The following is a 12,586-nucleotide window of genomic DNA, read 5'->3' on the forward strand; positions in this document are numbered from 1 at the left end:
AAAGCCACCATGGCTCCCTCCTGCCCCTGTGGACAGCCCGGCCTTTCAGCTGGGCCATAGGCCTAGCAGAGCCACCTGCCTCACCCCGCTGACTGGGAACTGACAGGAAGGAGGACGCCACAAAGGATCTTGCTGTTCCCCATTCTTTCTCCAGGGCCCTGGTGTCAGGAAACCCCCTCAGTTCCTCTCGGCGTCCCCCCCCGCAACCACCCCCACCCCCGGAATCAGGGAGCCATTGCCACACTCTCCTCTTCCTCCTCTTCTTCACGGAGGCCGTTTGTGGCCTCTTTCACCACCAACATTCCCAACAGCTGCCCAGGATCCGACCACATTGGCTGACAGGGGAAACTGAGGCCCAGTGTACCGTCAGATGGGACAGACTTGGGCTTCCTCATCCTGGGCCGTAGGGAGGGGTAGTTGCGTCTCAGTCAGTTGCTCCTGTTGTTGAACACTGGGTCAGTGATGGCGGCCTTGAGCCCAGGCAGCCTAAGTCCTCTAGACAGAAGCCACTGCCTTCTCCTCCCTCTCCTCTTTTGCAGGTACTGGGGCTTGAACTCCGGGCCTTGTGCTCTCATTTGGCTTTTTCCACTCCACCCTGGCACTCTGCCACTTTTAAGCTACACCTCCACTTCCAGCTTTTTGCTAGTTCATGGGAGATAAGAGTCTTGAGGACTTCTCTGCCCAGGCTGTCTTTGAACCGTGAGCCTCAGATTTCAGCCTCCTGAGTAGCTAGGATGACATGTGTGGGCCAACAGCACCTTGCTTTCTGTTTCCACTCACTGTCCTATGCTGTCGTCATGTTTGTCACCAGCAGTCAGGCTGTTGTCCCTAAAGGACCTGAGTGCCCCCATTGTGTTTACTGCCAGGTGGGAAACTGAGGCTGAAAACAGGAGCCGGAGCCCGCAGAACTTCCACACTGTTACCAAGGGGGAAATCTTTGCAAATATGCAGCTCAGTCTGAAAGCATGAGTCAATTTTAGATAATATTGTGACTAATAAGAGCAAAGGCACAGGAAGGGCAAGAGCCAGGAGGCAGAGGCCTGGAAGGGCTCACTGGCAATAAAGGGAGAGGCTGCAGCCACTGCCTGTGGTCATGCCTGTAATCCTAGCTAGGAAGGAGGCTGAGATCTGAGGGTCACAGCTAAAAGCCAGCAGGGGCAGGAAAGCCCATGATACTCTTATTCACCAGAAAACTGGAAGTGGAGCTGTGGTTCAGGTGGTGGAGTGTTAGTCTTAAGAGAAAATGCTTAGGGACAGTGCCCAGGCACTGAGCTCAAGCCCCAGTATCGTAGGTGACAGAGAAGAGAGGTGGAGAGAGAGAGGAGAGACAGACAGAGACCCACCACACACACACACACACACGCGCGCGCGCACACACATACACAGCAAACTATAGGCGACCCCCTCCCCATCCCACATGAGGCTGTGGACGGCTCTATTGTGTGGTTCTATCCATCTCCCAGTGGTCACCAGAAAATGTTCAAGGCTGGGAATAAAGAAATAAAGTTTTGTCTTTTGGGGCTTGGCTGCCTTTTGGCTGCTGGGGCCTCAGTTCCCCATCAGAGAAATGGAGAAACTACTATTCCATCAGGCTGTGTGGCTGGTAGAAGGTCAAACCCCTAACAGCAAAGGCTGCCTCCGAACGCTTCAAGTGAATTCATGTCCTCAGGCTCTGCGCCCCTGCCGGTTCCAAAGCCCCCCACCGTGGGTAGAGTGGGCAAGGGCCGAGTGGGCAGATGGAGGGGCAAGGAGGAAGGAGAAAGAGGAGGAGGAGAGAGAGTCAGGGAGGAGGCGCGCCCCCCACCCACCTCTCACCGCCCCCCTTCCCCGTGCCTTTGTCTGAGATCGCTTGGGCGCCCAGGGAGCTCGCCATGGAAACCGGCGCCGGCCAGCGGCGGGCAGCCCCGGGGCCAAGGGGGCCACGGCGCCAACTTTGGGGGGCTGGATGGAGAGATCGTGCGACACTCCGCTGGCCGGGGACCCCCCACCACCGCTGACTCCAGCCTCCCCCATGCCGCGCGCCCCGGGGGGCCCCCGAGGGACTTGGGCGCGGAAGGCTCCAGGGGTGGCGCGGGGGAGACGGCGGGCACCGCGGCACTGATCTGTCCCTGAGCCCCGGAGCCCCCGAGCCCCCCGGCCGGGTGGAGCCGGGGCGGGGCCGGGGCGGGGACGCGGACGGCGCGCCCCAGGCCCAGCCCTGCGGTGGACGCGCGCGCGCGAGCGCAGCGCCCCCAACGCGCACAGACAAAGAGTCCGCGCCCAGGCCGCGGCGGGGTCCCCGCCAGGACCCTCCCTCGCGCCCTCCTCCCCCGACCCTCCCTCGCCGTCCTCCCTCCCGCCCTCCTCCCGTGTCCCGCCCCCCTCCCCCGGGAGGCCCGCGCTTTGTGCTCGCTGCGCCCCGCAGCCCCCGCCGCCAGCTCCGCCCTTTCCGTGCGGGCCGCGCCAGGTGAGGGGGCTGCGGGCCAGCGCCGCGCCCCGCCCCTCCGCGCCCCGTGGTGCTTGGGCGTGGGGGGCGCCGTCCTCCGCCCCGGGGTCCCGGGTCCCGGGGCCAGGCCGGCACCGCCCTCCTAGCCGAGCCCCTGTCCGAGCCCCCTCCCCCCCCCGGCTCCGGGTGCGCGGGCGCCAGATCGCCGTCTAGCGGAGCCGCGGGGTCCCCCTGCCCTTGGGGTCGCCCCACCCCTCTCCAGCCTCAGTTTCCCTGGGCTGTTCTTGCGGATCTTTGTCCTCTCCCCCTCCCCCAGGGCGCACCAGGCACCACCGGCTCCTCCTCTTTCGGGGGGCGCAGTCTGGGTGACCCTCCGATTTCCTCTCCAGGTCGGCTTTGTGCCCCTCCAAGCCCGGTCTGTGGCGCCCCCGCGGCACCATGATCTCCGGCAAGGAGAAGAATAAACCGCCGAAGGACAGCATGACGCTCCTGCCCTGCTTCTACTTCGTGGAGGTGAGTGGGAGCCGCGGGGGAGGGCGGGGAGAGGCCTCTGCCCACCCTCCTGTTCCCCACGCTGGGGTTCAGGGCCCAGGGTCGGACGCGGCTGTCCCAGCCCGCCTGGGGTCCGCAGAACCCTGGGCACCTGGGGCTGCAGTGGGGGACCGGATTGCGGCCGGCCCGAGGCGCGGAGCTCCGCGGATGAGTAGGAGTGCCGGAGATTGGGGGGGTGGGGCGGGGCACAGCACACACTGAGGGGAGGCTGCCGGGGAGGGGCACAGGTCAGTAGCTGGCCCGCTGAGGCTGGGGCTTCACTGGGGAGGTCAGAGGGAGCAGCTGGGTGCTGTGCACGGTTCTCCTGGAACCCTTGGTTGTGAGGTTGGGGGCAGACGTGCATGGGGGTGCCAGTGCCTGGGTACTGTGCCCTTGTTCCTCCAAGTGGACCTTTAGGGATTGATATTTAGGGGACCCCAGAGCCTCAGCCACAGGGTGGAGGCTTGGACAGTGGTCAAAAATGGAAGACAATGAATGCAGGTACCTGGTGCATACTAATTGCCCAGGGTGGTGTTTGGGGACATGCTAGGAAAGTCTGGCTCCAGTGATAAGTAGCTAGGGGCGGAATCTGAAGCCCCCTGGCCAGGCTGGGCCCCAGCGCTGCCCCTGGCACCATGGATTGTTCCCCAGGCAGCCAGCGACACCGTGACCAGCATCGGTTTGTAGAAAATCTGTTTTTTCAAGATGGCATTTAAGCCCCTAGGACAATAGATTACCCCATCTCAAGGTGGAGGCAGCTGGCTCCCTCTGCAGCTCTTCTGCCCCATACCCCTGCTGTCATTGATCACACACACACACACACACACACACACACACACACACACACACACACACACACACACACCTCCTTACCTTTGGCTATACTGGAGTTTAAACTCAGGGCCTAAAGCTTGCAAAGCAGGCACTCTGCCATTTGAGCCATACCCTGACCCTTTAGTTTTTAGGAACATACCTTTGTTTGTTTGTTTTTGTGCCAGTCCTGTGGCTTGAACTCAGAGCCTGGGCTCTGTTCCCGAGTTTTTGTGCTCAAGGCTACCACTTGAGCCACAGCGCCGCTTCTGGCTTCTTAGTGGTTCATTGCAGTTGAGAGTGCCATAGACTTTCCTGTCCCAGCTGGCTTCCAACCTTGATCCTTAGATCTCAGCCTTCTGAGTAACTAGGATTACAGGTATGAGCCACCAGATAGGGGTGTGTGAGTGTGTGTGTGTGTGTGTGTGTCCCTTAGCTTTTTTTTTTTTTTTTTGCCAGTCCTGGGCCTTGGACTCAGGGCCTAAGCACTGTCCCTGGCTTCTTCCCGCTCAAGGCTAGCACTCTGCCACTTGAGCCACAGCGCCGCTTCTGGCCGTTTTCTGTATATGTGGTGCTGGGGAATCGAACCTAGGGCCTCGTGTATCCGAGGCAGGCACTCTTGCCACTAGGCTATATCCCCAGCCCCCCTTAGCTTTTTTTATGCAAGGTTATCAATCTACCACTCCCCACCAACTGCCCAGTCATGGGGCTTGAACTCAGGGCCTGAGCACTGTCCCTGGCTTCTTTTTGCTCAAGGCTAGCACTCTGCCACTTGAGCCACAGCACCACTTCTGGCCTTTTCTGTTTATGTGGTGCTGAGGAATCGAACCTAGGGCTTCATGTATGCTCGACAAGCACTCTACCACTAGGCCATATTCCCAGCCCCCACCCAGTAAAATTTTTTTAAACAAATTTTTGGTGCTGGGAACGAAAGCCAGAGGCTAGCTGGACACTAGTGGCTCACACTTGTAATCCTAGCTACTTAGGAGGCTGAGATCTGAGGATTGAGGTTCAAAGCCAGCCCAGGCAAGAAAGTTCATCTCCAATTAAGCATCAGAAAACCAGAAGTGGCTCTATGGCTCAAAGTGGTAGAGCCTTGAGAAGAACTCAGAGACAGTGCTCAGGTCCAGAGTTCAAGTCCCATGACCAAAAAAAAAAAAAAAGAGGAGGAAGAAGAAGCCAGCATCTGGCATATGCCAAGCTAGTGCAGCCTGCCCTTCTCCTCACTTGAATTTTTTTTCCCCCCACAAGACCAGGACTTGAACTCAGTATCTGATGCTTCTTCACTCATTGTCTGGCCTTTCCTTAGCCACTCCTCCAACCCTTCAATTTTATTATTTATTTATTTTTTGCCTGTCCTGGGGCTTAGACCCAGGGCCTGAGCACTGTCCCTGGCTTCTTTTTGCTCAAGGCTAGCACTCTGCCACTTGAGCCACAGCGCCACTTCTGGCCATTTTCTGTATATATGGTGCTGGGGGATTGAACCCAGGCCTTCATGTATAGGAGGCAAACACTCTTGCCACTAGGCCATATCCCCAGCCCCCAACCCCTCAATTTTAGACAGCAAGGATTGTGCTGTATGTGCCTGTGCATGTGTGCTGGTACTGGGGCTTGAACTCAGGTCCTCATGTTTACTTGGCTTGCTTGTTTGGCTGACTCTTCACTACTTGAGCCACACCTCCAACTTGTTGTTGTTGTTGTTGTTTTGTCAGTTGTGGGGCTTGAGCTCTAGGCCTGGGCTCTGTCCCTGAGTTCTTCAGCTCAAGGCTAGTGCTCTACCACTTGAGCCACAGCGCCACTTCCTCGATGATTACTTGGGGGATGGAATGTCATAGACTTTTCTGCGTAGGCTGAACCTTAATCCTTTGCATCTCAGTCTCCTGAGTACCTGGGATTGCAACTGTGAGCCACCTGTGCCCAGCTAAGGCCTTTCTTCCCCAGCTGAGACTTTGGTTTAGCATCCCACACAAGGTGCCCAGCTAGTTTCCATACTGTGTGGTACTCCACTCATCCCCAGTTGGTGGCCACTCCTGTGGCCCTTTCAGGAAGGTTCTCCAGTCCTCCCTCACCAACCATCCAGCTGTGTGCTTAGCGTTGGATAAAACTTGGCAAGCAGGCCTGGTAAAGAGCATGCAGTTACTTTGGAGAACGCCCCCGACATCTTCCCGTGGAGGAGGCTGTAGCGTTTTGCACACTAGGGCAACTGTTTACCCACATTCACACTCGGCACCATGTGTGATCAGCATTTTGGATTCGGACCAATCCGTGGGATGAAAAACTGAATGGCAATTCTAATTTGAATTTGCCTTATGATGGGTGCAGATACGCCTCCAGTTGGAATGAGACTGTCTTTGTGGGAATAAACCCATTGCAAGTGAAAATATCATATGGTGAAGTTGTTAGTACACTGAATTGCCAAGCACAGTGGCTCACGACTGTAGTCCCAGGTACTCAGGAAGCTGAGAGCTGAGGATCACAGTTTGAAGCCGGCTCAGGTAGGAAAGTCTATGAGACTCTTATCTCCTATTAACTGGCAACAAAAAGCCAGAAGTGGGGGCTGGGAATATGGCCTAGTGGCAAGAGTGCTTGCCTCGTATACATGAAGCCCTGGGTTCTATTCCCCAGCACCACATATATAGAAAACGGCCAGAAGTGGCGCTGTGGCTCAAGTGGCAGAGTGCTAGCCCTGAGCAAAAGGAAGCCAGGGACAGTACTCAGGCCCTGAGTTCAAGGCCCAGGACTGGCCACAAAAAAAAAAAAAAAAAAAAAAAGCCAGAAGTGGAGCTGTAGAGGGCCAGCCTTGAGGCAAGAAGCAAAGAGGCAGCATGCTAGCCCTGAGTTCAAACCCCTGTACTGGGGCTTGAAGACTACTATAGTCTTGTGTGTGGGTATTCACTCAAGTATTAGAGAGATTTCAATGCCCTGAATTAAAATTCCAATACTTACCAAAAATTAAAAATGAAACAATGAAATATACCAAAGCTATCCATTCTAGCTCACTCTGGTTCACATAATTGAAGTCAGATCACTCACTGAGCTTATAGTAGGGCTAAGTTAGCTTGCATAATAAGCTAGTTTTTTTTTTTCTTAGCCAGTACTGGGGCTTGAACTCAGAACCTGGGCACTGTTCCTGAGCTAGCATTCTACCACTTGAGTCACAGCGCCACTTCCAGCTTTTTCTGTTTATGTGGTAGTGGAGAATGGAACCCAGGGCTTCATGGATGCTAGGCAAGCATTCTACCACTAAGCCACATTCCCAGCCCCATAAACTAGGTTTTGTTTGTTTGTTTATTTATTATAAGTCATGGGGCAAAAAAAAAGAAAACAACAACAACAACAAAAACAGTCATGGGGCTTGAACTCTGGGCCTGGGTGTTGTCCCTGAGCTCTTCAGCTCAAGGCTAGCGCTCTACCACGTTGAGCCATAGCACCACTTCCCATCAGCGCCCAGCTTTTTTTTTTTTAAGTTTTTATTATAAAACTGATGTACAGATAGGTTACAGTTTCATACGTTGGCATTGGATACATTTCTTGTACTGTTTGTAAAAATATGGAACGCTTCACGAATTTGCGTGTCATCCTTGCGCAGGGGCCATGCTAATCTTCTCTGTATCGTTCCAATTTTAGTATATGTGCTGCCGAAGTGAGCACAGCGCCCAGCTTTTTATTTATCTTATTATTGTTCTTTTTTATTGGTTGTGGGGCTCAAACTCAGGGCTTGGGTGCTGTCCCTGAGCTCTTTTGGTCAAGGATAGTCCTCTACTTCTGGTTCATTGGAGATAAGAGTATCACAGGGACTTTCTGCCCAGGCTGGCTTCAAACTGGGATCCTCAGATCTCGGCCTCCTGTGTAGCTTAGGGTTGCAGGTGTGAACCACCAGCTCCCTGCTACAGGCTCGTTTTCTAGAAAGCCGTTGAATTATGTAACTTTTTGTGTACTGGTTTTGGAACTTGAACTCAAGGCCTCCCACTCACAGCTTTTTTGCTCAAGGCTTTATCACTTGAACCACAGATCCACTTCTGGCTTTGTGGTAGTTAATTGGAGACAAGAGTCCCATGGACTTTCCTGCTCAGACTGGCTTTGAACCATGATCCTCAGTTGCCAGCCTCCTGAGTCGCTGGGATTACAGGCGTGAGCCACAGCACCTGACTCCCAAGACTTCATTGTTAATAACTCGTTCAGGGCCAACTTTCCAGGGCCTGTTTCCCCCTCAGTAGAAGTGGACAGTGATGTCAGCTTTAGACCCTCAGAGTGATGGGAGCATTCAAGAATGTCACCTGCATTTTGTGCCCAGCATGTCAGGGCATGGCCAGACTGTGGGAAGAACAAAGGTGCAAATAAATAGCCACAGATCTACCACGGGGCAGGCATCTTGGGGGCTCTGTGGTAGACCGGCACGGGGGTGTGGGGCAGGGAAAACAAGTCCCAGAAATAGAGATGAGGTCCGTGGAGGCCCCTCTCAGAAGGGCGTAAGGGAAACATGGCCCAGACAGGGAGGAAGGTGGCTCTGGAGAGACCCAGGGGTCAGCAATCATTTGCTCTCTCTAAAGTAAGAAACTAAGGGAGGAAGGAGGACAGAAATGTATGTCTGTTAGTATGTCAGGGATGGATGAGAGGATGAATGAGTAGATGTAAGTGGATTCATAAGTGGGTACGCAGATGGGTATGTGTTTACATAAATGTGTATATATGTGGGGTAGATATGGATCAATGGTTGATGGATAGATGAGTGGGTGGATGGGTGAATGGATTGATGGACTGATATGTGGTTGGTGGATGGATGGACTGATGGGTGATGGGTAGATGGGTAGATGGACAGGTGGTAGGTGATTGGAAAGATAAATTTATATAGGAATGGATGAGTGGACAAGTGCTGGCTGACTGGCTGGATGGATAGATGGATGGATGAATAGATGGGAGGGTAGATGAATGGGCGGATGGATGGATGGATGGATGGGTAGATGATGGATGGATAGGTGGATGGAAGGATACATGGTGGGTGGCTGTCTGCTGGATATGTAGGTGGATGAATAGATGGAAGGATGGATGAATGGATGGGCAGATGAATGGACAGATACGTGGGTGGAAGGGTGCATGGAGGGTGGCTGCTGGATGGAAGGTGGGTGGATAGATGGATGGATGAATGGATGGGTAGATGATGGATGGATGGGCAGATGAATGGATGGACAGACACGTGGGTGGAAGGGTTCATAGAGGGTGGCTGGCTGGACAGGTGGGTGGATGGGTGGGTGGATGAATGGATGTGTGAAGAGCTGGATGGATGGACAGGTAAGTGGAAGAACCCCCGGGTTGTTCAGTTGATTGATGAGTCTGGAATGGCTGGCTGACATATGGATGGGCTGAAGCCACATTGGGGTGCATGCTGGCTAGCTGAAGAAGCAGGGGTGATCCGGCCTGCTTTCTGTTCACAGCTGCCCATCGTGGCATCGTCCATTGTCTCCTTGTACTTTCTGGAGCTGACGGACCTGTTCAAGCCGGCCAAGGTGGGCTTCCAGTGCTATGACCGCGCACTGTCCATGCCGTATGTGGAGACCCATGAGGAACTCATCCCCCTGCTCATGCTGCTTAGCCTGGCCTTCGCGGCCCCGGCCGCCTCCGTGAGTACCGTGCGGGGCCTGGGCTGGAGGGCACTGGCCAGGGGCCGCCCTGAACTGGTCTTTGTTGGCAGATCATGGTTGGTGAGGGTGTGCTGTACTGCCTGCAGTCCCGGCTGTGGGGCCGCAGTGGGGGCCCGGGCGGCGCTGAAGGCAGCATCAACGCGGGTGGCTGCAACTTCAACTCCTTCCTGCGACGCACTGTGAGGTTTGTGGGTGAGTTGTTGGGTGAACCCTGAACCCTGGGGTGAGAAGCCCATCCCCTAGATCCCTTGCCCTGGCCCTGATGCCACCACCTCCCTCCCCACAGGTGTCCACGTGTTTGGGCTGTGCGCCACAGCCTTGGTGACTGATGTCATCCAGCTAGCCACGGGCTACCACGCTCCCTTCTTCCTGACTGTGTGTAAACCCAACTACACTCTGCTGGGCACGTCCTGTGACGCCAACCCCTACATCACCCAGGATATCTGCTCCGGCCAGGACACCCACGCCATCCTGTCTGCACGGTGCGTGCGTTTGGGGCTCAGCCCTGGCCCTGGAGCTTCAAGTTCCTTTCCCTCTCGAGAGCATCTGGGGAAACTGAGGCACAGAGCTTCTCCCCTCCCCCTAGCAGTGGGGCTGACCTAATCATGTCTTACAGGAAGACCTTCCCATCCCAGCATGCCACTCTGTCAGCCTTCGCTGCTGTCTATGTGTCGGTGAGTCGGACCCCCCCCAAGTGTGGGCCCCATGCAGGGCCACAGGTCCTCCCCCTCCCCCCCACAGGGAGAGCCCACCGCAGCCTCACTGTGCACCCTCTGTCCCCAGATGTACTTCAACTCAGTCATCTCCGATACCACAAAGCTGCTGAAGCCCATCCTGGTGTTCGCCTTTGCCATCGCCGCCGGGGTCTGTGGGCTCACGCAGATCACTCAGTACCGCAGTCACCCGGTAGATGTCTACGCCGGCTTCCTCATCGGTGCCGGCATCGCTGCCTATCTGGTGAGTGAGTGGTGGGAAGCTGAGGGCAAGCCAGCCACCAAGGGGGTCTCGAGGTGAGAGGAAGCCCTGGGGTCTCAGGGCCGAGGCCACCCTGCCTGCCCCCTGCAAGCTCCAGAGCACCACATCCCTTAGGATTCACTCAGCCCTTGGCTCAGTTCTCAACTATGCAAGACAGCAGGGCATTGCTGGCTCATGCCCGTCATCCTAGCTACTCAGGAGGTTGAGATCTGAGGATCATGGTTCAAAGCCAGCCTGGGCAGCAAAGTCCCTGAGACTTTCTAATTAGCCACCAAAAAAAAGCATGGAGTTGTGGATCCAGTGGCAGAGCACTAGCCTTGACAAAAGCTCAGGGAACATGCCCAGGCCCTGAGTTCAAACCCCAGGACTGGCACGAAAACAAAACATGCTTTTGAAGACAGCATTTGGCCACTGGGAAATGCATTCCTGTCTTCATGCGCTGTGACAGGGACACTGCCCTGGGCCACCAGCCTCATGTTTCGGCTCCATCTTCTCTAGGCCTGTCATGCAGTGGGTAACTTCCAGGCGCCACTGGCAGAGAAAACCACCACCCCAGCCCCCACCAAGGATGCACTGCGCGCCCTGACCCAGAGAGGCCATGACTCAGTTTACCAGCAAAACAAGTCAGTAAGCACGGATGAGCTGGGTCCCCCAGGGCGCCTTGAGGGTGTGCCCCGGCCTGTGGCTCGAGAGAAGACATCACTGGGCAGCCTGAAGCGTGCCAGTGTGGACGTGGACCTGCTAGCACCCCGCAGCCCCATGGGCAAGGAGAACATGGTGACCTTCAGCAACACCCTGCCCAGGGTCAGCACGCCCTCGCTGGACGACCCTGCCCGCCGCCACATGACCATCCACGTGCCCCTCGACGCCTCGCGCTCCAAGCAGCTCATCAGCGAGTGGAAACAGAAATCCATGGAGGGCAGAGGCCTGGGCTTGCCAGACGAAGCTAGCCCTGCCCACCTGCGCGCCCCTGCAGAGCCCATGGCAGAAGAGGAGGAGGAGGAGGAAGAGGAGGAGGAAGAGGAAGAAGAGGAAGGGCCTGTCCCACCCTCCCTCTACCCTACAGTCCAGGCCCGGCCAGGGCTGGGGCCTCGGGTTATCCTGCCACCCCGGCCAGGCCCACAGCCCCTGGTGCACATCCCCGAGGAGGGGGTGCAGGCAGGGGCAGGCCTGTCCCCCAAGAGCAGCGCAGCAGTGCGGGCCAAGTGGCTCATGATGGCCGAGAAGGGGGGGGCCCCTGTGGCTCCGGGGCCGCAGCAGCCCCGTGTGGCCAACCCACCTCGGCTGCTGCAGGTGATCGCCATGTCCAAGGGCCCTGGCGGGCCAGGCTCCAAGGCTGAGACCGCCTCGTCGTCCAGCGCCAGCTCCGACTCCTCCCAGTACCGGTCCCCATCTGACCGGGACTCGGCCAGCATAGTCACCATTGATGCGCATGCGCCCCACCACCCCGTGGTCCACCTGTCTGCAGGCAATGCACCCTGGGAATGGAAGGCTAAGGGGGCAGAGGGTGAGGGTTGCTATGAGCTTGGGGATCTGGCACGCAGCTTCCGAGGCCCCAAGCCACCAGGTGTGTCCCCAGGCTCATCCATCAGTGATGTGGACCAGGAGGAACCACGGTTTGGGGGCGTGGCCACTGTCAACTTGGCCACCGGTGAAGGGCTACCCCCACTGGGGGCAGCTGATGGGGTGCTGGGGCAGTCCAGCCGCGAGTCTACCCTGCGGCGGCAGGCCGCTGCTGGCCAGGGGCTCTCGGAGCGGGAGGCGGCAGAGGCAGAGGCGGAGAGCTACTACCGCAGGATGCAGGCCCGCAGGTTCCAGGACTGAATGGGCAGCAGCAGTGGGCACTGGACCGGGAGACACCGGGGCCAACAGTGGGTGGGCAAGGGGTGGGGGCAGCTGGGTACCAATCAATAAAGGTAACTGGTGACATGAGGCTCCTGAGTCATTCAGTGCGGGTGATGGGCAGATAGCAAGACCAGGAGCTGGCTGAGGGCACCAGCTGGGCTCTTGCTCCAAGGAGCAGCAGGGTTTGTGTGCAGGGGTCCCAGGTGAACCCCTCTGTCAACAGGGAGAGGAAGTTGTCTTCAGCCTAGAAGACTGGCCCACACCTTCCCAGGAAGCCAGGTGTGGAGAGGAGGGGAGGGGAATGGTTGGAAGAGACAGCAGCAAAGACAAGCAGGCCCAATGAGGAGGAGGAGGTCAGAGG

At 56.8% G+C, this 12,586-nt stretch overlaps 1 protein-coding gene and 1 non-coding gene across 3 annotated transcripts; one reads left to right on the plus strand and one right to left on the minus strand.

Annotated features, from left to right (window-relative positions):
* The first annotated feature begins 2,434 nt into the window (after positions 1–2,434).
* Positions 2,435–12,331, plus strand: Plppr3 (phospholipid phosphatase related 3). Of its 2 annotated transcripts, XM_048341827.1 has the most exons (8): positions 2,435–2,446; positions 2,815–2,938; positions 9,199–9,384; positions 9,456–9,597; positions 9,692–9,887; positions 10,022–10,079; positions 10,189–10,362; positions 10,879–12,331. In XM_048341827.1, the coding sequence occupies exons 2-8, from the start codon at positions 2,864–2,866 to the stop codon at positions 12,202–12,204; spliced, it is 2,157 nt and encodes a 718-aa protein (XP_048197784.1). In that variant the 5' UTR covers positions 2,435–2,446; positions 2,815–2,863; the 3' UTR covers positions 12,205–12,331. The 2 variants fall into 2 exon arrangements, with proteins under 2 accessions (XP_048197784.1, XP_048197783.1); XM_048341826.1 differs by lacking the exons at positions 2,435–2,446; positions 2,815–2,938 and having other exon boundaries at positions 9,105–9,384.
* LOC125349831 lies at positions 7,311–7,417 on the minus strand. The gene has a single exon (XR_007210628.1). It is a non-coding gene; the product is annotated as a U6 spliceosomal RNA (small nuclear RNA).
* Positions 12,332–12,586: the final 255 nt, after the last annotated feature.

This window comes from Perognathus longimembris, chromosome 3 (assembly GCF_023159225.1).
Source record: "Perognathus longimembris pacificus isolate PPM17 chromosome 3, ASM2315922v1, whole genome shotgun sequence".
Taxonomy (NCBI): domain Eukaryota; kingdom Metazoa; phylum Chordata; class Mammalia; order Rodentia; family Heteromyidae; genus Perognathus; species Perognathus longimembris.

What these genes read in the sequence shown, in the direction of transcription:
- Plppr3 (XM_048341826.1), top strand. Translation starts at nt 9,118, where the DNA reads ATGGATGGGCTGAAGCCACATTGGGGTGCATGCTGGCTAGCTGAAGAA. An exon ending in CACGCCATCCTGTCTGCACG is followed by an intron (nt 9,888 to 10,021) that starts GTGCGTGCGTTT and finishes CATGTCTTACAG; the next exon opens with GAAGACCTTCCCATCCCAGC. An exon ending in TCGCTGCTGTCTATGTGTCG is followed by an intron (nt 10,080 to 10,188) that starts GTGAGTCGGACC and finishes CTCTGTCCCCAG; the next exon opens with ATGTACTTCAACTCAGTCAT.